This window comes from Monodelphis domestica, chromosome 6, assembly GCF_027887165.1.
Source record: "Monodelphis domestica isolate mMonDom1 chromosome 6, mMonDom1.pri, whole genome shotgun sequence".
Lineage (NCBI taxonomy): Eukaryota > Metazoa > Chordata > Mammalia > Didelphimorphia > Didelphidae > Monodelphis > Monodelphis domestica.
Genome location: NC_077232.1, coordinates 80,515,632 through 80,540,200, shown reverse-complemented (window position 1 = coordinate 80,540,200; position 24,569 = coordinate 80,515,632). Strand labels below are relative to the sequence as shown.

Below are 24,569 nucleotides of genomic sequence, written 5' to 3'. Positions count from 1 at the left end.
CACAGCAAGTTAAGGGGCATAGCTGGGATCTGAATTCAGGTCCTCTTATCTCCTAATTCCAAATCCAGTACTCTTTCCACTAAACAAAATTGTCTATCCTGGGAATATGAGTTTATAACCCTCTTCCCACTCTGACACGCCTTCCCCTCTTCCTTTCCATAGTGATTTTTTCTCCTATGGCCATAATATTAAAGATTTCTAAACCCCAAGCCACCCACCCCCCAGTACCTAATTGATGTTTGGTTTTCCATAGCTTCACTTGAACAGCCTTCGCATTTCTGTGTCCTTCTGTAATTTGTTCAATTATTTTTTTCCTTTTTTTCATTTCTTTAAGGCACTGCTTATTGTAGTCATGCTTCAACTTTTCGAGCTATTTTCCACCATGGCACCAAAAAAGACAAAGAAGAAAAGTGAGAAAAAATAGAATGCGCCAACATGACTTTTGAAATGCAAGCTCTTAAAATCATAGAAGATCAAGTTGGAGGGGGCAGCTGGGTGGCTCAGTGGATTGAGAGCCAGGCCTAGAGACGGGAGGTCCTAGGTTCAAATCTGGCCTCAGACACTTCCCAGCTGTGTGACCCTGGGCAAGTCACTTAACCCCCATTGCCTAGCCCTTACCACTCTTCTGCCTTGGAGCCAATATACAGTATTGACTCTAAGACAGAAGTTAAGGGTTTAAAAAAAAAAAGAAGAAGAAGATCAAGTTAGAGGAGAATACAGATTTTTTTTTTAATTTGGAAAATTCTATTTAATTAATTAATTTAGAATATTTTCCCATGGTTACAAGATTCATGTTCTTTCCCTCTCTTCCCCCCACTCCTTCCCTAGCCAATGAGCAATTCCACTGGGTTTTACTTAACACAGAGATTTTGTCTAGTTTAATCCTCCCCATTTTTTAGAGAAAGAAACTGAGGCCTGGAGTAGTTAATGAACTTTCCTAATGAACTTTTCACTGTGGTAATAGCAGCAAAACCAGGATTCAGACCCAAGTCTTTTGATTCAAATGTAGTGTATTTTTGACCCTCCCTATAAGTCAATCCATCAATAAAACAGTTGTTAAGCTCTTATATGCCAGGCACTATGCTAGGCAATGTAGATATAAAGACAAAAATGAGATGGTTCTTTTCCTCGAGGAGTTCTTAATTCTAACAAGAGAGATGGCATGTCCATATACATAAATATAGAAGAGATACACAGAAAATGAACACATGATCTTTTTTTTTTTTGGCAGGTGTTGGGGAAAGGTAGGAGAGGAGGATATCAGGAAATGTTCTATATGACTGAGCTACACTCTCAAAGAAACTAAGTTTTAAGAGATCTTCAAAGTAAGGAAAACTGGTCTAGTATCATTGGGGGACACCTCGTGCCAAAGCCTAGAGATTGGAAATAGGAAATAGAGAGGAGAAAGAAGGCCAATTAGTGCCAAACTTCCAGCCAAGAGCTTGCAGAACACCTATGAAACCAGGTTAAAATTAATTGAGAAATGTTTAACAAAATAAAAATTTAAATAATAAAATAATAAATATTTATTTATTATGTAATAATAAATAAATAAATAATTAAAAATAATAAAAATTTAAATATCAGAAGAAAAACAACTACTTGATCACATGGGTTGATGGGGAAATGATTGAGGATGTAGACCCTAAACGATCACCCTGGTGCAATTATCAGTAATATGGACATGGGTCTTGATCAATGACACATGTAACACCCAGTGGAATTGCACGTCGGTTACAGGAAGGGGTGGGGGGAGGGGAGAGAAAGAATATGATTCATGTAACCATGGAAAAATCTTCTAAGTTAATTAATTAAATGAAATTTCCCAAATTAAAAAAATAAATACAGTGCAATATAATGTTAATTTATAGTTTTCTAAGTTCATATGTAATCTGTTTCTATTTGAGTTTGACCCCACTGGTTTAGTGCAAGGAAAATAATGTATAATAGGGCCAGAAAGATAGGTTGGATCTAGTTCTAAAGGATTTAAATGCTAAATAGAGGAATTTGTATTTGATCCTCTAAGGAATTGGAAATCAATAGGGTTTAAAGAATTGGAGAATGGCATGATCCGATCTATGCTTTAGCTTTCTGCACTATGGATTGGGGCGGTGAGAGACTAGAAGCAGGAATGGCAATTTTGAGCTATTATAATGGTCTGAGGAAAAGGGAATGAGGGCATGAACCAGAATGGTTATGGGGTGAACTGAGAAAAGGGGACAGAATGAAGAGGCATCATGGAGATATCTACAAGACTTCACGGCAAAGGAGAATGAGGACTGGAGGATAACTCCAATGTTGCCAATCTGAGTTACTGGAAGGACAGTGTTACCCCTTATAGATAGAGGGAAGGCTGGGTTTGGGGGAGGATGAATTTTATTTTTACACATGATGAGTTGGAAATGCCTACAGAGCCCCTACTTTGAATGTCTAATGGGCACTCATTGGTATAGGACTGGAAGGAGATTAGAGCAAGATAGACAGACGTAAGAGTTATCTTTATAGTCATCTTCCTGACCATTAAACCCAGGAGAGCTGATGGCATTATGAAAAAGAATAGAGAGAGAAGGTGAATCAGGACAGAGTCTTAGGGTATACCCAGTGTTAAGGGACAGGATATAGCAAATGATCCAGAAAAGGAGATTGACAAAGGGTGGTCATGATGAGTATCATAATGCTTGCCTTAATGGGTGGGAGAAGGGCTTGAGGGAGGGGGACAGAATTTGCAACTAAAAATTAAGGAAATGAATTTTTAAAAATTGTACCTAATTTTTTTTTGGTGGGGTAAAGAATTGTCATGCAAGGAAAAGGAGAAGGTGGGGAGAACAGGGTCCCCCAAACCCAAAGAGGATGGTCAATAGTGGAAAATGAAGTACTGAGGTCAGAAAGGAAGAGGATTAAAAACAATGTCCTTTATTATAACTAAATTCAATATGTAGACTCTCAGACTAACAAAGTCAGAAAATTGATTTATTGGAGCGTTGAGCTTATGCAATTTGCATTTGGAATTATATCTTTTGTTGGGGCAGCACCTACTGGTGAAGCAAGATATTGTGACCAGTTCTATTAGGCAAGATAAATATCTTTACAAAAGGAGAGAAGCATATTTCCAGGAGCTTATTTCTAATGCCTAGAAATCATGTCATTTTCACCTTGCCAATTTATAAGACCAAGCTCAGGACAGTGAGGTGGTCCAGTGGATAGAGTGCCAGGCTAGATACTTCCTAGCTGTGTGACCCTGGGCAAGTCACTTAATCCTGCTGGCCTCAGTTGCTTCATCTGTAAAAAGAGCTGGAGAAGAAATAGCAAACCACTGCAATCCCTTAGCTGTGTGATTCTGGGCAAGTCATTTAATTCTGTTGGCCTCAGTTTCCTCATCTGTAAAATAATCTGGAGAAGGAAATGGCTAACTACTCCAGTATCTTTGCCAAGAAAACTCCAAATGGGATCATGAAGATTTGGAAATGACTCAACAACCGAATAACAAGCCCTAGCTTCCACCAGGGCTCATTTACTTCAGGTGCCACCTGTTTTGAGAAGTCATTCCTGCCTCCTATCTCTCCTCTTCTCCCGTCTCCCCGTCCCATCTGTGTCTTCTTTCTCAAAGGATCATGTATATACTTATCAGTGCACTTGCTGCATCCCTTGGTACAATGTACCGTCCTTGAGGGCAGCACTCCATCTCCTGGTGCAAATAGTAACAATTTTATACCTTTGGCTTAGAATACCGTCCTCATTAGTTGTTTCTGTATCCTTAGCATCTAATACAGTACTTTGCCCATGACTAGCTCTATAGTTATGGGTGAAAACCAAAGAGTTTTTTTTAATTTTTAATTTTGTATATAAAGCTAAAGATTATTTCTGCAAGGCTCTTCTTCCTCCCTTCTCCACTATATATCTGTGTTTCTTTTTTTAAAAAAATTCTAACCTTCCATCGTAGAATCCCTACTGTGTATTGGTTCCAAGGCAGAAGAGTGGTAAGGGCTAGGCAATGGGGGTCAAGTGACTTGCCCAGGGTCACACAGCTAGGAAGTGTCTGAGCCCACATTTGAACCTAGGACCTCCCATCTCTAGGTCTGGCTCTCAATCCACTGAGCCACCCAAGTGCTCCCACACTTATATTCTTACATGGGATTGGCTTTTATCTCCTGAACCTTAAAAATATATTTGGGGTATAAAAGAAGATTTGTCCTCCTTCCCTTCTAGACCTTTCAAACATATTTGGAACTGATGGAAGATAAAGGTTTTAGAATCCTGTTACATCATGGCTTTTCCCCAGTCTCTTTGTTCTTTGTTAATGGCTAACTAATCAAAGACCTAGAGAGAGAAGGCTCACTCTCTTCTCGAGCCCAAGGCAAGACAGTGATTGTGGTGTAGTGGGGTCTGGGTTCAGATCCTGACTCTGCTAGTTATTTAATAACTGTGTGATCTTAGGCAGATTATTTAACTTGGGGGGGTGTCTCATTTTCCTCATTTGTAAAAATGAAGAAATTAATCTGGATCATCTCTAAAGTCCCTTCTAGCTCTAAATTCTATGATCCATTTGGTGCCCTTCTCATACATTAGACTATGTGGAATTCAATTTATGAATGGGAAAGAAGGGGCTGACAGATTTATATGGAGGAGATGACCTTTGGTCTTAAGAATCCAAAGACCTGAATTAGAGTCTACTTCCTGTGTGATATTTTGGATGATTCACTTAATTGTCCCGAGCCTCAGTTTACTCTTTTGTAAAATGTGATTGTCAAAACTCTCTAAGATCCCTTTTGGCTCTAACCTTCCATGTGTCTGTAAATCTATGAATTTCATGTTGATGAAAACCTCCTAAATCAAGGTAGTTTCTAGCCTGGCAATCAGCTTTCAACACTGGTGCAGAGGTATGATTTTGCTAGAAACATGGAATTTTGGAGGCGGGATTGTGTTGTTATTCAGTCATTTCATTCATGTCTGATTCTTTGTGACCCCCATTTGGAGTTGTTCTTAGGCAAAGATGGTGGAGTGGTTCACCATTTCTTTCTTCAGCTCATTTTACAGATGAGGAAACTGATGCCAATAAAGGTTGAGTGACTTGCCAGGGTCACACACCCTGTAAGTGTCTGAGGCTGGATTTGAACTTGGGTCTTCCTGAGTCTGAGCCTGGTTCTCTATCCACTGTGTATTCTAACCTCCCCAGGGGGCTTAGAGATCTTTTTTTTAGCCCCTTCATTTTTGGAATAGAGTCTCAAAAAGGGAAATGATTTGTCCAAGATCATATACAAAATATCAGAATTTTGTCTTTTTTTGTAAGTAATTCTTTCCTTTTTGCTGAGGAGAAAATATTCAGTTCTCTGGAGGTATTTTAGAGATGTTTGTTGTCTGACTAGATGAATGATTGATTGACTAGAGGAATCAAAGATAATTGAAAAACCTGGTGAGAATCATAAGAAAACAAAATAAATCAATCTGCACGTTCTAAGCTTTATTTACTCCACATTCCATGAATGTTAATATTTGGCACAAAATAGATAGCAGTCTGCTGAACGAATAAAACAGCTAGAAAGTCAAAATTTGTTAATTATATATAGAAGAATAGCTAGAATGGCTACTTGCTCAGTAATAATTGCATGTCAAAAATGATTTTGACTCTCTTATTTAATTGAAAGAAAGAGAAATAGCCACAGACACAGCCTGTGTGACCCTGGGTAAATCACTTAACCCCCATTACCTAGCTCTTGCTGGTCCTAAGACAGAAGAAAGTAAGAGTTTTTAAGGTGGGAAAAACCCAAAGAGAAAGTCAGAAACACTCACTGAGGTCTTCCACAAAAGTTGAATAGGATCAATGAATCAGAATTGAAGAGGCTCTAACCTAATTTCTCACCAAGTACAGAAATCCTTTGACAATCTCCCTGATGGGGGCCACCAGTTTTCACATGAACATTTTCAGTGATGGGGAACTCACTACCTGTTTAAGAAATGTACTCCATGGCCAGATGGCTTTGATTATTGGGCAGATTTTCCTTAGGGGGAAGAGAAATCTGTTTCCCCGTAATTTCACTCTGAGCCTCTCAATTCTGTGCTTTGGCAAAACAAACCTAATCCCTCTTCCATGACAGTCTGTCTGGTTTTGAAAAATTTGGATCACGTCTCGCCCCCTGCCCCAAAGGCTTCTCCTTGAGTTTAATAGGCTCGATTTCTTTAACTGGTCTTTGGACGTGTCCGTGGCAAGGCATGGCTTTTGAGTGCTTACACCCATTCTGGTTGCCTGTCTGGGCACCTACTCTAACTTTTCTCTGCCCTTCCCAAAACACAGTACCCAGAATTTGAGCTCTCTAGCCCAGATGTGGACTAGCTAGGGACCTTCAGCCCCCTTATTCTGGGCATTATGCTTATGCTAATAATAATAGCAAATGCTATAAATGCATATTTTTATTAACAAGTCAATAACATGATATAAAATCAAGATACCATGTTAAGTGCTTTTATAAATATTATCTTCTTTGATCCTCACAACAACCCGAAAAGTGGGTACCATTATTATCCCCATTTTACAGAGAAGAAAACTGAGGCAAAGAGAGGTCAAATGACTTGCCCAGGGTCATACAGTAAGGGTCTGAGGCTGGGTTCGAACTGGGGACTTCCTGACTCCAGGTCCAGTATTCTATTCACTCTATCACCAAACTGCCTTAACTTAATTCGGTCTAAGATGCCATGAGATTCTTTTGACTGCCCAAGAGCCACAATAGAAATAAATAAGGCTATTTTTTTTTTTAGTAAAAAAAATCAATAGTCAGCTTCTTTGCTTCACTGCCTGAAAATCTGGGGAAAAAATGAGTAGCCACCCCTTGACCCATTAAAAGGAACCAGGTACAGTACCATTTCTTTCTTCTTGATGGCTTTCTTATTGTTCTCCTTAGTTAAGTTCTGGTGTTGCACAATGGCTTCTTCCCGGCTTAGCTTCCCTTGCAGTCTATAGTACTCTGCCTTAGCCAGCCTCTCTTCTAACTCTTTCTCTTGTATTTTCTTTTGTCGCTCTACAAATTCCGAGTAGCCTTTGAATCCTTGCAGGAGATCCTCGACTCTGGTGGCAGGAGAGTTGGAATAATGAGAAAAATGATTAAGATATTAAGTCCCAACTTCTTACCAGTCAATTCATCTCTCTGAGCCTTAGTTTCCCCATCTGTAAAAAACAAACAAATGGGGGGGGGGGGAATCAACATATTTGCATTCTCCAGCTCGCAGGGTTCTTTTGAAGATAGTATTACATAAATGGATTTTTGTTAAGGGTTATGATACCTAAGTAACAGGCGTTAGAATTGGGTATTTAAATCACGAACATTTACTGAGTGTGGAAGACACTCTCCTAGGCACTGTGTCATTATGAAACACGATTCTTGCTTCCAGGGAGTTCACACTCTAGCTGGAGGAGACACAACAGGTATATATTACACAGCAAATAGAAAACAGTGTGTAAATAAATGAAAATCAAGATCATAAAATAAATGAATCAAAAAATGAATGAAATGATAAATGAATGAAAAATAAATGAAACAAATGAAAATCAATATCATACAAATGCATATATAGCAGGCATTCATTGAGGAAAGAGCTGGACCCTTCTCCTTTAGGGAGAGAGAGATGGGGCTAAGTTTTCTATCAGAGGCTCTCCAAGACTCTCCAAGATGGTAGATCCATCAATGGGGACCTCCTGTTCCATGTGCATAATCTGCCTAATGGCGCTCCATAAAAGTGCAGTTATAGAGGAAATGATGTCATGGGGAAGGCTGACTCTGTGTGGATATTTAAGAAGTGTTTGGGGAGGAGTAAAAGAGGAATAATACCTGGGAACATTGAGAATGAGAAGTGAGTGAGGGCTGGGGTTTCCTGAATATAAATGCCTCTATTCAGAGGGAATGTTTGACTCCAACTGGATAGATATGGATAGATAACAAACTTGTTTTCCAAAATTGCTGCCCTGATCCATGATGGCTTAAAAAATAGTTAAGAGAAACTGAGGCTTTCTCTGTAGTCACCTGTGGAATCTGGAAGGGTGGGATGAAGAGGAAGAACGAAGGGAAATACTTTTCTTTGGGCAACTAATTCAGCCTATAAAAGAACAAAATCAGTATCGGTAGAGACCTGAGACAGTGATTAGAGTAGATGGGACTGAATGGGACTGGGCTGACTTGGGTTGGGGTTCCTGGACATACCAACAGGCTCCAGGTGTATTAGGAATATTAAAGTCTAGAATGACCTGGGATCCATGTTGAATGAGGATAATTTAAAGCTATGTGGTGAGTCAAGAAGAAGGTCAAAAAGAGGGAGAGATTCTTGAGGTGACACAGATGACAATAAAAGAGGCAATCATTAATTCTTGGTTACTTCTTTTTTCCTTTCTAAGGAGAATTATTATGGTAGGTAAAAATAAAAAAGGATGGTTAACTGGGAATTGAAATTCAAGATAAGTAAGGAGATTAACCCATGATTAAACATTTATTAAACTCTTACCATGTTTCAGGCACTGTGCTAAACTCTGAGGATACAAAATGAGTCAAAAAACAGTGGTTGCTCTCAAAAAGCTTAGAGTCTAATGTGGAAATGATAAAAGAGATCCTAGCCACTCTGAATGAGTCTAAGTCATTAGGGAGAAGTGAACTTTCTATAAGAGGTGCCTGATGTGATGGCTGGTTGGCATCTTTTAATTGTCCACAAAGATATCATGACAGAACAGCAAATGTTTCGATGAAATTTAGATAAATGATACCTACAACATTGCCCTGATCTACCAGTTGAGTTAGAAAATAAAATAAAATTAGTCTTATGGGACTGTTATTGATGAATTCAAGCTGGCTCTTAGCATTCCCAACTTCACTTTCTAAATTCTCACAAATCAGTCTTCATAATCCATCCTAGATTTTTTCCAGGAATCAAAGTCAAGCTCTCCAGCCAATAGTTTGCATGTTCTACTCAGTTCTCTTTTTAAATGAAAATGAGAATATTTTCCTTCTTTAATCTTATGTTAACCTCTCCCATTCCCCATAAACTTTCCTAAAATATAAGTTTATCTATGTTCTCTTTTCATTGAACTCCAGTGGCTCCCTGTCACCCATAGGAGCAAATATAAACATCTCTGTTAGGCATTCAAAGCCTTTCACTTCCTTACTCCAACTTACATTTCCATCCCTATTCCATATGAAGCTTCTTCATATACTCTATGGGCCACTCAGACTTGCTTTTTAGTTCTTCTTCATACATGGTACTCCATCTTCACTCTCTAGGCCTTTGTAGAGAATAGTCCCCATGCCTAGAATGTACCTCTCTTACTCACCGCTACCACCTCTTAAGGTTCTTTAGTTTCCCTTAAGGCTTAATTCAGGTACCATCTTCTTACATGAGTTTTCTTTTCTTGATCCTTCATAGTGTTTAATAAATGTTGATTGACAAAAAAACTGTACCCTTCTTTAAAGAAAAGGACAAATGGTACAAAAGGCATTGTGAACTTGCCCATGGTTGTCTATATACTGTTTCCCTTAATATATTAATAAATATTTTATAGTATATATTTAATGATTAAATAGAATATTAAATAATATTAAACATATTAAACATAAATATATTAAATAATGGGTTTCTTGAGGGCAGGCACCATTTTTGTCTTTCCTTATATTCCTATCACTTAGTTCAGTGACTGATATAATTGACAAGCATTATTAAAATACTTGTTGATTTGACTATTATCCATATTTAGCAATATGAGACTGCGTGGTCTTAGAATGAAGCCAACTAGATTTCAAGTTCTGACTCTGACATATAGTAGTTGTGGGACCAATGGCAAACTGTTTTATCACTCAGTGCCAAAAGCAATTGTCATGACTAAATTATAGACAAGTTGCTGGTTGGCATCAGTAGAGGAAGTTAGCATATGGGGACGTCCCCATACTAATGAAATCACAAGCCTCCCTCCCTTTCTCCCCTCAGAAAATATCCCTGGACTAGTAATATTCCATTAAGTTCATTTACCACAATATTTCAGATTTCACAATTGGTTCAACCATTCCCTGATGACTGGACATCAAGTTGGTTCTGAATCTTTGCTCTTAAAGATAATGCTGAAGAGTAGCCCCATTCACAGCAAAGAAGCATTGAGTAAGTTAAAACTCTAGAAATATATGTTGTATAGCTATAGATATCTAGAATCATGGTTAGATAGGTGCAAGAGACCTTGGATGCTATCTAGTCCAACCTCTTCCTAATACAGATAAGGAAACCAAGGTCCAGAGAAGATAAGGAAGTTGCCCAAAGCAAAGATAGAGGGAGAGCCAGGTTGGATGTTTGTAATGTACCACTGATGTCATTGCAAAATGATATTGATGGGGACAACTTTATGAGGAAGAGTGCAAGAGGATCCAGAGTTATGTAGGAGTATATATGGATATATGTTTTGAGCTGAATAGTGTTCTTTCCCTTCCTACCCATAATGTCACCTCATTACAAGTAAGGAAACAGGAAGGGGTAGCATTAATGATCAGGTAGGGTGGCTAAGAGTCACAGAATTACAAAATTTCACAGTAGGAAGTAGTCCTGGAGGCATCTAGTCTACCTTATGCCTGGACAGGAATTACAAGCTGGATGACTTTCAGGGAGAGGCAAACTACCACCTTCCAAAGCAGCACATTCTACTTTTGGATGGTTCTAATATCCACCCCCTCCCCTTTTTTCATCCCTTCTCTTTGTGTAAAGAATTCTTGCTGAGGAACTTCTACTAATCATTTCCTTCTCTTCAAATTATTGTCTGAGGGTCCCCTGAAAAGGAAAGTGACTTGTCCAGGTTCACACAGCCAGGATGAGTCAGAGGCAGAAATTGAACCCAGATCTTGCTGTGAAGCCAGCTTCATATTCAGTATGGCTGTCTGCCTCTCACTTTTTCCTTATATGAAGCCCAAATTTGCCTCTTAAATTCTACCTGTTATTCCTGGTTCTGCCTGATGGGGCCAAGTTTTAGCAAATCTAATCCCTGTAAAGATTAAAATTATTATTAATTAATTATTAATTTAAAAACCCATACCCTCAGAGACATCCTCATCTGGCATAAGTCTTGGGTTCACTTGGGATGCCCAAAGATTATCAATATCTTCCCTAATAATAAAAATAATAGCCAACATTTATTTATGCTAAACATTTTACAATTATCATCTCATTTGATCCTCACAATCACCCTGCAAGGTGGGGGCTATTATTATCCACATTTTACAGATGAGGAAACTGAGGCAAATATAAGTTAAAGGACTTGCCCAGGGTCACAGAGCTAGTAAGTATCTGAAGCTATATTTGAATTCATTCAGGTCTTCCTGATTTTCAGTGATCTATCTATCCCCTGCACTGTCCAACTGCCCAACTTCCTAAGTCTCCTAGTTTCCTAAATGTTAGTGTTCAGACCTGATAAAATGGTCCTGATGTGGGCTGACCAGGGCTCTCATCTCTTGTTCTGGTTTCTGTGCTTTTATCAATTCAGCTAAAGTTGGTCAAATGAGCTTTTGTTGAATGTGAATGAGTAGGCAGGGAAAACTCTGCCAGTCTGAGTGTTTTTGCCCAGGGAGTTGGTCTTTCCTTTAAACTTTCATTTTTCTATAATGAACTATTAAGTGCATTTAATGATATCATTACATTGATTATGCAGCCACAGGGAGGGCACATGACTTGGGTCTGTTTCTCATATTCAATCACCAAAGAGTTTATGGGAAAATGAGGCTTTTACAATGCAGTCATGTGACATTACTAGAAAATGGAAAGATTTATCTTATTTCAGGCATGGATTGATGGGCAAATCTCAACTGAAAAGGACATTTTTTTCTTTATCCCCAGTGTTCTGGGACTGGTGCGTTTTCATTATATTCATCAGCAGTAAGGAAATTTGGCTGCAGAGGTAGCCTAGCACGTAGACCCTTGATGAATATGAAACTTATTCTCTGAGAAACACTATATAGGGCTGATCTCCAACAGGGATCACATTTATGAAGAGATAATCCCAAAGTCTCCTGGACACGTTTGTCAACTGATTAGAAAGTCCTTCCTCGAGCTGGATCATTTAGGGAGGCAGTGCAGTTAAGCTGTTGCAAATGGGCCTAATGAGGACACTCGTCAATTGATAGCTTCACGCCAGCGCTCTCTAGCCAATTTAATACTTCATTAACCCTTCCTCAGGCTCTACCAACAACTTTTCAAATACAGTGAAATCATCCAGATACATTGAGGCTTCTATCTTCTGTGGGAGACATTGAAAAATGGCAGAGGCCCCCCAAATTCTTTGAAGCATGTGTCCAAATGGTGGAACCCTACTGGGCAGATGAAGGTCATCTTCCTTTCTTCCTCTGCCTTGAGGATGCTAGTACTAAGAACTACTGGTTGCATAGCAACCAGCTCAGGCATCTTGAACTCAAGGCATGGTGTACTGATTTACCTTAGTAATTCTCTTGCTTCAAGACTGATTATCTTTCCAGAGGAAGAACTGTTGGAGTTGAACAGATGTGGATCAAAGCACATTTACTATTTCTTTTCTTTTATTTAAATCCTTACCTTCCATCTTAGAATCAATACTGTGTATTGGTTCCAAGGCAGAAGAGTGGTAAGGGCTAGGCAATGGGGGTTAAGTGACTTGCCCAGAGTCACACAGCTGGGAAGTGTCTGAGGCCACATTTGAACCTAGGACCTCCCATCTCTAGACCTGGCTCTCAATCCACTGAGCCACCCAGCTGCCCCCCATACTTCTCACATCAGTGCATTTATGGCTTTATTTTGAGGTTTTGGTTTTGTATGAGAGTGCTGTTACAATAGTGACCCATATGGAAGTGTGTTTTGCATGCTAATAAAACTAAAGTTTTTTAAAAGCTGATTAGCTTCACACAACTGGATCTCTTTGGCATTTTCTCTTATTGCCACCGAGAGTGAAAGATTCCGATTCCAGGATTCTGTGTTGATGCTGTTCCTTCAGGGGGTTCCTAAAGTCTTTTAATTCAGTGAAGAAATTTTTCTGAAGCACAAAAAAGGTCAAGAGTTGTTAAGAGGGATTGTGTGCTGTGCATCCCACTCACACAGTGAGGACATGCCAGATTTTGTGTTAAGCCTTTAGGTAGTGGAGAGTCACCCCCAGAGAAGCTGCACTTCTCTGGATTAGGTGGATATCTCTGTGGTTCTTATGGTTCTTACATGCCCTCTGCAGCCTCTGGCTTCTATCTCCTTAAATGTTTCTAAAAACAATTAGCTTGTTAGGGTGTCCAGGTGTTGATCCTCTGCATGATGCTTGCAGGGCTGCCAGTCCTTTTTAACACGTTGGAGTTTATTTCATCAATGTTTCCAGGTACTGGCATACTAAAGAAGGCAATTATTAGAGGAATATGGTAACAGCAAGAGGAACCCCTAAGTGAGAGTGTTAGATTGGCTAGAGAATTCTGGTCTGAAGTCAGAGGAGGAAAAGTCTTCTCTTGGTAGTGGCAGGAGTAAGACACAATTCCAAAGCCACTTTTTGACTATGTGTTCATTTTCTCCTTTCTCATTCCTGCTTAAGATTTCCCTTAACCCATCTTTCTTACAAGAGTTTGCACTCTGCCCCCCACCAAGTATGCCCATGTACCTATCTACGAGGGTGGCATCATGGCCCACTGTGGTGTGTACCAACTCCACTTGTGGAGGATTTAATTCCCCAAAAGAACCAAGGGATTATTTTATATGTCCATAGGGCATAACTAGAACCAATGAACAGAAACCATAGGGAGATTGACTTCACTGTATATTGTCTGGGGGTTTCCAAGAATATAACGGGATGCCTAGGGACATAACAATGTGTCCTGGTTTCCACAGGTCTGCCCCTGTACAGTAACACGGATGCTCAAGGTCTGTTTGTGCTCCTGGCTGGCGTGTTCTTTTTTCTATATATAATGCCTCTGGAGAGATCAGAACTTGCCAGTCAGGCTTTCTGCTGCAAGAGGGGAGGCCCTAGGACCCAGAACACATCCTTGTTTATCTAGTGGGTCTGCTAAGTCCAGCCTGGAGAAAAGAAGATTTAGGGGGCCAATGAGTGCTTTCTTTGAATGTCCCTTCTTGGGGAAAGGTGACTTGCTTCTCTTTAACTCCAAAAGATGCAATGGGTGGAAATTATAGTGAAGCAAATCTTGAGTCAATGAAAGAAAAACTTTTCTAGTAATCAGAGCTTCCCAGTGCTACAGGTCTTGAAGGAAACGGTCACTTGCTGGGGACGATAGAGGGAATTTCTGATCAGATATAAGTTTAATTAGGAGCTCTCTATGGCAAACCACTTTGATATCTCTGCCAAGAAAACCTCAAAAGGGTCACCAAGAGTCAGACAGGCCTGAACAACAACAAAGGAATCCCTTTCCAAGGGTGAAGTTCTGTGACTGCATCCCTCCTTCCCCTTCCTCCTGTGCGTGCTTTCGAGGTCAGTACCTTTGAAGCTCCTTCTGGGCTTTCTGCTGGTACAGGGCCTCCTCTCGGTACAGTGCGGCGGCATTCAGTCTCACAGGGATGTTGTCAGGCTACGAGAGAAAGCGAGGCACAGAACTTGGCTGAGTCACGCAAATCCCAACAGTGAGGGCCCAAAGGCTTCCGAAGGAAAAAGAAAGCCAAGGCTGGCATTTCTGTCACCTTCGATCCCATTCCAGGAGAAGACACAAATGGTGCTTAATGCTTGAATCGAAGGCTCTTAGTGGACCACTGCTAAGACCTGACAGATAGACTAGACATTTTTAGTATTTTTCTTGACACAGAGAGTGTTGAAGGGTCCCAGGAGCAGGTGGTTTAGCGGAGAGATCACTACTCTGGCCACCCTGCTCCATAGCGGGCTCTCTCTCTCTTTCCCCTCTGAGCTCAGAGAGCATTTTCAGTCTGTGCCATCCTTCTGCCTCTTGGCACAGTCTGCCATCTATTGATTCTCCTTTGATGGGTGAGTGGTTTCTCTCTCCAACTATTCTGTGATCTCCTATAACCCCACGGGGCCTCAGGCAGGGTAAATACTCAATGGAGAGTACAGATTTGTTCATTGTTTCATTGATTATCAGTAGATTTTGCAAAGGGAAATAAGGGATAAGGGAAACTATATTTCCTATCAACATGTGAAATCAGAAATAGTAAGTGCCAGGTGGAGGGGAGGAAGGGAAATAATGTGATTATTGTAACCAAGGAATAATGTTCTAATTTGATTAAATAATTTAGTTCAAATGGGAAAAAAAAGAAATAGTAAGTACCTACTATGTGTAAAGTATTGTGCTGAGTACTAGGGATATAAAGATGAAAGAAGACTTGGTCCTGATCTTAAAAAGCTCACAATCCATAGAGGAGAGCTTATGTGAACACAGATGAATAGGAGAGAAGGAAGAGTGTATGTAATAGGGGTAAAAGAGAGATCCAGGCAAAAGGGTCTAGAAAAATTGAGGAAGGAGAAAGACCATTTTTAGCTGGGGGAATCTGGGAAGCTTTTTAAAATTCCATCTTATGTCCCAACAAAACTCTAAGAAGGAAGGTTGGGGTTTGGATTGGTAACCCAAAGGCACTGGGGCCCTAACAGAAAATCCGTCCTCAGAACTATTTCTTTTTCCATTTAATTTTTCTTAAACCCTTCTGACTTGGTATCAGTTCTAAGATGGAAGAGTGGCAAGGGCTAGGCAAATGGGGTTAAGTGACTTGCTCAGGGTCACACCGCTAGGAAGCATCTGAGGCCAGATTTGAATCCAGATTTGAATCCACTGCCCTATGTAAGTTGGTCCCTCACAACTATTTCCAAGGCAAAATCTTTATATAATTTTTTCATGTAGCCTGAAAAAATTTAATTTCCTCTTTCCCCTTCCCCAAACCTCCCACTATGTTCCAAATGAATTTCACTGTTTTACTACACCCCCCCCCCCAAAGCAGCTTTGGTGCTAAATGCTTTGGTCATTGCAGAACTTCCTTTCTAAATGCATTACCATCTCTCAATTTCTACCTTATCAGTCCTAGAAAATAGTTCCCTTCCAACCTAGCACCTACTAGCTGTGTGAGGCAAAGGCATACATGAGACAGTACCCGACTGACTTCATACAGCAACAATAAGTGACTGAGTGTGACAAGTAGAGAAGCTTTATTTTATGCTAGTCTCAAAAAAGCACAAACATAAATAGTATAAAATAAAAATATCAGAAAACATTTTTAATTGAAAGAGTCCAGGGTGCCTGGGAAGGCACGACATCTTAGCTGCTAATGTAAAATCAATTATTTGTAAATTTTTTAAAACAAGCAACATTATAGAGTATACATATTCAACAAGCATTTATCAAAGGCCTACCATCTGTGAAAACTAAGGGAATCTCATTTGGAAATATTGTCTCTTTTTAAAAAATCAATTCTGGTATTTGGGGTTTTGGTCTTATAAGATGACTCTTTTACAAAAATGAATAATATGGAAACAGATTTTGAGTGATAATACAAGTACAACCCAGTGGAATTGCTTGTGGACTCCAGGAGGGGAGTGGGGAGAGAGGAGGGAGACAATCTGAATCATGTAATCTTGGAAAACTTATGTGTAGATTTATTGTTGGAATAAAATAAAAGAGAAAAAAATCAATTCTGGGATTTATGGCTACTAAGAAGGGTTTTTTTCCCCTTCCTGAATCAAAAAAAGTGACTGTGCCCCAAATTGTGTTCCCAAAAAGGATTCCACAGAACTTAGAGACTCAAGGGGAAGGAGGAACTGGACAACCAGGCTGAGAACTTAGGGTTAATGCATATGGCATGGTCATTGCCCTAAGCAAAATGAAAGTTGCCCCAATGGGCCACTCTTCGAGCCCTTGCACAACTCTTTCCAGCTGCCTGTGACTAGTCCTTGTCACCCAGCTGTCGTAGATCAGAGCTCTTTAGGCCCTACTCAGTATTGTGGGGTTTTTCTTTATTAAATCCAGCTCTGGGGAAACTCAATGAGAATATAACATTTACGTCATCGGGGTTCCTTAGGAGGAAACTCTGTGATGTCTTGCGGTCAGGCCTCTTCATCCCTGAGTCTATGAATGATGTGTCTCTGGTTCTGAGTAGGGCTGTGTGTGTGTCACTGGTCCAAGGGAGCCATGTCTTATCCTCTGGATTTCCTGGAGAACAGAGTTCTCCTGAGAGCCCTAGTCTTTGTAGATTGTTGGGGGGCAGTTGGGAACTGGGCCCTGGGCCAAGGAGAGTTGAGACACACTGGTTGCTGACCTGGGATGAAGGGCTGGCTCTCAGGCTTATCTGTTTGAGATAGAGCACTCCTGTTTCACCAGGAGAAAGAATAAAATGAAGATAAGATCTTCAAGGATTTTTGACTTGGAGTCCATTGATTTCATTCTTGTAAACTTATTTTTAAATTTAAAAAATTTTCCCCATGATCACATGATTCTTTAAAAAAATTTTAAATATATTTTTTAATTTGGAAATTTTTATTTAATTAATTTAGAATATTTTTCCTTGGTTACAAGATTAATGTTCTTTCTCTCCCTTCCCTCCACCCCCTCCCATAGCCAGACTTGCAATTCCCTTGGGTTTTAACATGGATCACATGATTCTTGTTGTTTCTCTGCCCTCCCAGAGTTGATAAGCAATTCCACTGGGTTATACATACATTATCACTCAAAATCCATTTCCATATTATTTCATTTTCATCAACTTCATTAAAAAATACTGATTGTTGTATTTAAATACAATTGGTATCCTGTGTAACCCTAAATATTTTGTGAATTTAAAAATAATATTCTACTATCCATCTCCAGAGAAAATAATGTTGGTGTCAGATGCAGATCAAAGTATGTTTGTTTTCGGTTTTATTTTGGGGTTTTGGTTTTGTATGAGCATTCCCTTACAGCAATGACCAATATGGAAGTATGTTTTGCATGATAATACATGTATAACTCAGAAAAAAAATTAAAAATAAAAATAATATTCTGAGGAGTCCAAAGGCTTCACTAGACAGCCAAAGTGTTCCATGACAACAAAAGGGTTAAGAATTCCCGTTCTAGGGGACAACTGGGTGGCTCAGTGAATTGAGAGCCAGGTCCAGAGATGGGAGGTCCTGGGTTCAAATATGGCCTCAGACATTTCCTAGCTGGGTGACCCTGGGCACGTCACTTAACCTAGCCCTTCCTGCTCTTCTGTCTTGGAACCAGTACACAGTATTGGTTTTAAGAAGGAAGGGAAGGGTTTAAAAAAAAAAAAAGGAATTCCTGCTCTAAGTTCTCTGGCTCCCTCAACCTTGCCCTGTACTTTTCTTCCCCTTGGATCTTGTACAGCATATAAGTTTGTACCTTTTGGCAAACTTAGCATGTATCCTGGCTATTTGGAGATGTGTCTGATCCCCGTGTTAAGGGGCTTTTGTTGTTTAATCATTTTTTCATGAGCCCGTTTGAGGTTTTCTTGGCAAAGACAATGGAGTAGTTTGCCATTTTCTTCTCTAGCTCGTGTGACCGATGGGGAAATTAAGACCAACAGGGCTTAATGACTTGTCTAGGATCACTCAGCTGGTAAATGACTGAGGCCAGATTTGAACTCAGGAAGATGTCTTTCTGACTCCAGGTCTAGCGCTCTATCCACTGGGTCACCTAGCTGCTAAGCAAAGGCAATCTATTATTATTTTTTTTAAACTGTTACCTTCCATCTTAGATCAATACTGTGTATTGGTTCCAAGGCAGAAGAGCACAAAGGCCTAGGCAATGGGGGTTAAATGACAGCTAGGAAATGTCTGAGGTCTGGGTGAGGCTGGAGGAAAGAAGAGGCTTTGGAACTAAAAAAATATATATATAAATATTTTTTAACCTCTTACCTTCAGGCTTAGAATCAATACTGTGTATTGGTTCCAAGGCAGAAGAGAAGTGAGGGCTAGGCAATGGGGGTCAAGTGACTTGCCCAGGGTCACACAGCTAGGAAGTAGCTGAGTTCAGATTGGAACCCGGGACCTCCCATCTCTAGACCTGGCTGTTGAGTCCCTGAGCCACTCGTTATTTAAATTTTGTCTTTTTTCTTTGAGTACACACAGTAGCTACTTAACACTGGCTGAACTGGAATTAAAAGGGGGCTTTTACGTTTTCAAATCATTCTCAATTTGTTTTCATCTTATTCTCACAAGAAGTGTGAAATTCCATCACAATATCTGGCATCTGGACCTTGTGTCTCTTGCAGCTCTGCAAAGCACACGCTGAGATCGGCTAGCTGATACCCACTGGACAGAGCAGGTGTTATAACCAGCGCATGACCGAGGAGGAAGCTGGGCTCCAGAAAGCTTGCCCAATGGCCCCCGGGCAACTCGGTCCTAGCAGAGCTGGTATTTCAGGAAGTCACTTAACCTGGGTGGACTTCAGTTTCCTCAACTATAAAATGGGGATAATAACAGCACCTGCCTCCAAGAGTCATTGTGAGGGTCAAATGAGAGGATATTTGGAAAAAAAAGTGCTCAGCCCATTGCCTGGCACATAATTGGTCCTTAATAATAATAAAAATAATAATTAATGGCTAATAAACAAATAAATGAAAACCATTTAATAGGCCTCTCTCCCCTCCTAGGACCAAGGTACCCACATATCTTTCCCCTGGACCACCCTGCTCTAGGACAAATGGTAAACAATGGTAAGAATAAGGATGTCTTGATGGCGTGTTGTTTTTTTTCCCCACATTCATCTAAAAATTTTGAGTTCCTTGTTGGGGTAGAAACTCAGAATGAAAACATTTGATTTATCACTTGTTTATAAGGGTATAGGATGTGGGGTTTTGGTTTTTAAAAGATGACTCTATTACAGAAATGAATAATATGGAAATAGGTTTTGAGTGATAATACATGTATAACCCAGTGGAATTGCTTATTGGCTCCAGGAGGGGGGAGGAAAAAGGGGAAGGAAAGAACATGAATCATGTAACCATGAAAAAATAATTAAATAAAAAAAATGGAGTTCCTGAGGCTAAGCTAGGTGGCTCAGTGGTTTGAGAGCCAGTTCTAGAAATGGGAGGTCCTAGGTTCAAATTCGACCTCAGATATTTTCTAGCTGTGTGACCCTGGGCAAGTCACTTAACTCCCATTGCCTAGCCCTTATTGTTCTGCCTTGGAACCCATACACCGTATTAATTCTAAGGCTGAAGGTAAGTGTTTTAGAAAAAAAAAAATTTTTTTTTGAGTTCCAAATTCTCTCCCTCCCTCCAGCCTCTCCCATTGAGAAGACAAGCAAAATGATACCCATTATACAGGTGAAGGCACGATGCTGATGCTTCTCATAAGCATCTCATAAGGCATGCCCTCTGCCTTAACTCATTAGACATAAAACTGTGAGGCATGAGTGTGTGAACCCAGAAACATCTCTTCTCACTAAAAGGTATGGAAAGCTGTTGTGCTGAGCATTGGAGCAGGAAAAGTATACATACAAGACTAGACCATGCCTGCCTTCAAAGAGCTTCCATCCGAATAGGGAGGGAGAGCGTGCCGAAGAGAGCAGGGATAAGAAAGCACTGTTTTCATTTGGACAAAGAATGAAGAAATGGTGGCTGCTCCTCCCCACTGGGACTTTGGAGGAAGGACCCCTCCCCAACCATTTCTCCAACCGTTCACCCAAAACAAGATGCTGAAAGCCAGTGTCCCTCCAGAGCTCTTCCTTAGTGCCTCCCAGCCTCTGAAGCATCTTCCTTAGCACAGCTATGTGAGAGAAGATAGTGCAGGTATTATTCTGTCCAAAAGAGAGGTGATGCCCCGGCATTAGAGAAGGGAAGTGACTTTTCTAGGGTCCAAGAGCCAGTCTGGGATCCAAGTCTGCTGACTTCAAATCTAGGATTTTTTCCACCATGCTCCTTTGCCTCTGATTCAGGGTTAGGAGTGGGGCTTCCTTTTGAGTATTAGGATACAGGATGTTCAATTGGATTTAAAGCCAGAAGGACCTCTAGAAGAGGTCATTGACATTATCATTGACATAATCATCAGCATCAAGCCTTGAAAGGCGTCTACATACCTCATAGAAAACCAATGGAACTTTCGCCTTCGTTTTTGTGGCTGCCTTGAATTTATATTCAGGAAGCGGATTCTGTAAAAGTTTCAAAGGAGACATTAATGTGGGGGGTGTTATAAATGGATCCCCAAACTCAAATGTCTATTCACACAATTATCTTCTCAATCTCAATCTCAAGCAAGCAAGAATCTTCTTGCTTCTTGGTTTCTGTGTGCCTGCCTGGGAGTCTTTGCTCTTGCATCTTAGTGTTCCCAAAACAACCTAGTGCCAACCTGCTGTGGCTTAGGGGTTAAGCTTCCAATTCAGACAGCATCCCCCCTATACAGGGACTGCCCTTATGCTTCCCTTTCCTTATTATATGCATGGGTCATTCCTGTCTTGCACAGGATATAATAAAACCTTGAACAGTTGCAAGATGACCCCTAGTGGAATTAAAAATAACCCAACAAACCAAACAAACAAAAATGAAAAGGAAGCCACTGATCCTATGTGTCCAAAGTCAAATCTTGACTTGCCATTGTGGGTTTTAAAATTCATATTCAATAACTATGTATTATATTTTAAACGTTTTATGAATAATAACTAAAGTTTAAAAACGACCTGTTTTATTAATAACTAAAATAATAATAATAAAGGAAGAAACCCATGCTAGAAATAAGTCATCCCAGAACCTACCTGAAATCCTGCATAATTACTCTCTGTTGGGACAATCAAAGGGGATCAAAGAAATGCCAGGCTTTGCCAGATTCCTAAAGATATATGGTCTTTTCCCAAATCCTGGTTCCTAATGACTGATTTGTTCACATGGCAATAAAAATCTGAAGTCTGGTACCCCAGAAAAGATCCAAGCTTGGGTTAGCAACTGGGGAACAGATAAAGACGTAATTTTCCTGTATTCTCTATGTCTTGGTTTCCTAATGTCTGGCAGATTCCCTTAATTTTGAACTGTGGGCAATCACACCTCATCTTGACATTTTAGGTGTTGTATCCTATAATATTTCTTGGTAATGGACCCACTTGACCTCTGGATTATGCCTTCTTTCCTTCTATTTCCAGGCTTATTTCTCCTTGGATATAGGGAGGATAGTCCTTCTCTCTCCTTGCCTTGGGCATTTCCACATCTATGACAAATTCTGGTCTTTCTTTCCCTAGTGTATGACCATATATACACCAATGGTGCCCAGATACTGGGTAAAATTAATTGTTACATATTATTTTGATTTTTTCTTAAACTCCTACCTCCTGTCTTAGAATCAATACTGAGTATTGGTTCTGAGTAAGAAGAGTGGTCAAGGTTAGGCAATGGGGGTTAAGTGACTTGTCTAGGGTCACACAGCTAAGAAGTGTTTGAGACCAGATTTGAACCCAGGACATCTCATCTCTGGGCACCTAGCTGCCCCCCCTCCTTTTTTTTGTACTCCACTCTGTAATGATATCATACAGAAAATGGAGTAGGATTAGTAGGTGCTTAATTAATATTGATTGATTGATTTGATTTACCAATTCTCGTTCTTTTTTATCTTGTTTGACGATTGCACACTTATATGGATCCAAGTTTGCTTCTAGGAGTAATGTCTAGGAATAAAAATAAGAATATAAACATGATATACTACAACTACATATTTATCTCTGTATAATTATATCATACTAATGTATAATGAAACAATGAAAAATATTTTTTAAAAGTAATCATAAATGGGAAAAATTGACATTCAATAAGATAGATGATTTCCAAGCATTCCTGAGAAATAAGCTAGACCTAAACAAAAAAATCTGAAGTCCAAACACAAAGCCCAAGAGAAGCCTAAAAAGGTAAATAAGAAAGAGAAAATTTGAGGGACTCATTAAGGTCAAATTATTTGTATTTATACATGGAAAGAGGATATTTGTAATTCTCAAAAATTATTCTTAGTAGTAGAGCAGATAGAAGGAATATACTTAGAAAGACAGTGAAGTAAGCTGATTATGATGATATGATGTATATATAAATGTGATGATATGAAATGATATATATGATATAATATGTATGTATATGATAAGATATGTAAAAAAATCAAGAGGTGAAAAAGAGGATTGCACTGAGAGAAAAGGGAAGGGAGAGATAGAATGGGGTAAAGAAGCATGAAAAATCATTATAGAGAGGGGAGGATGAGGGTGGTGACTGGCAAAGCTTAAACTTTACTCTCATCATGACTGGCTCAGAGAGGGAAAAACAAACATACTCATGGGGTATGGAATTATATCTTACTCTACAGAGAAGTAGGAGGGGAATAAGACAAGGGAAAGAGGAGGTAATTGGAGAGAGGGGAAATGGAGGTGTGATAAAAAGCAAAACACTGGTGAGGAGGAACAGAGTGAAAGAGAATAGAGTAGGATCAAAAGAGGAAAATAAGATGGAGGGATATGGGTATTGGATGTGGGGTTTTGGTTTTTAAAAGATTATTACAAAAATGAATAATATGGAAATGGGTATTGAGTGAGGATGCATGTATAACCCAGAGGAGTTGCTTGTTGGTTCAGGAAGGGGGCAGGGAAAGGGGGAGGAAAAGAACATGAATCATGTAATTAATTTAAAAAAATAGTCATAAATGAATAATGTAGAAAAGTGAAAAGGAACCCGATTCTAGCTCTTGGAGGCTCCCTTACCATCATCATGTATGCCATGGAAAAACTCAACTGAAAGGTGGAATTGTTAGTATATTTTTGGCCTCTTTGATAAGTTGTCATAATCATTACACTCAAGGCTTCACTGGAAATTACTTCTAATCAATGTATTGTACAATTCGATGAACTATATATCAGAGCTACTATTATTTTTTGCTTAGGATTTCCAGTAGGGGAGATAAAAATAAGGCCATGCAAACAGCATTAGACTTGCTTTATAACTATAAAACCTGATGTCTTATCCTGGGTTTGCCACATTTCAGTAGCTCCAGTACTCTGGTGCAAATGGAGCATTTGGGTGGCAAAGCAGTTGCTGTAAACCATAACCCTAAGGGGGGTGGCTAATCTCTTACACGCTGAAATTATTCAATGGAAGTGGATGAAAGCAAGTAAGAAAACTTCTGGGCAAAATTATCTTCCTGATTCTAGGTCTAAACATGAAACAACTTCAGTCTCATGCTCAAAAGTCTTTAGTGAAACTAATTCACAGAAATGCAGTGGTATTAGGAATCCTAGTGACTATCAAGTCTAACTCATTCCTGACAGACCTCTCCCCCCAAAATCCTTTACTACAAACTCAACATGGTCATTTGGGTTTTGCTTTAAAGTCTTCCAAGGAGGATGAACATGCCACCTCCTGAGGCAACCTCTTAAATTTTTGGTTCTAAACTTTCCCTGTCATCTAGCCTACATTGGTCTCAGTACTTTCTAATCCCAATTCTGCCTTCAGAAGCCAAGCTAAATAAATAAGTCCTTTTTCCTTTTAGAAACAGCCAAAAATTTCTCCCATAAGTCTTCTATTTTTCAGACAAAAAAACCCAATACTTCTTTTGCCCAGTCCTTATAGGACCATGGTGGTGACCCTATGGCACATGTGCCAGAGTGGGGCACTTGGAGACCTCTGTGTGTGGGTGCGTGTTCAGGGTTTGTTACTAGAAAGCCAGA

General features: G+C 39.7%; 1 protein-coding gene across 3 annotated transcripts in view; it reads right to left on the bottom strand.

The window, feature by feature from the left end:
- Positions 1–24,569, bottom strand: part of CFAP99 (cilia and flagella associated protein 99) — a 192,241-nt gene that overhangs the window by 41,495 nt on the left and 126,177 nt on the right. For all 3 annotated transcript variants that reach the window (XM_056803661.1, XM_056803660.1, XM_056803662.1), the window contains exons 8-12: positions 22,461–22,535; positions 20,964–21,035; positions 14,434–14,522; positions 6,853–7,057; positions 229–370 (exon numbers count right to left, since the gene is read on the bottom strand). In XM_056803661.1, the coding sequence (XP_056659639.1) occupies positions 229–370; positions 6,853–7,057; positions 14,434–14,522; positions 20,964–21,035; positions 22,461–22,535 (583 nt within the window). The remainder of the gene's footprint in view (positions 1–228; positions 371–6,852; positions 7,058–14,433; positions 14,523–20,963; positions 21,036–22,460; positions 22,536–24,569) is intronic.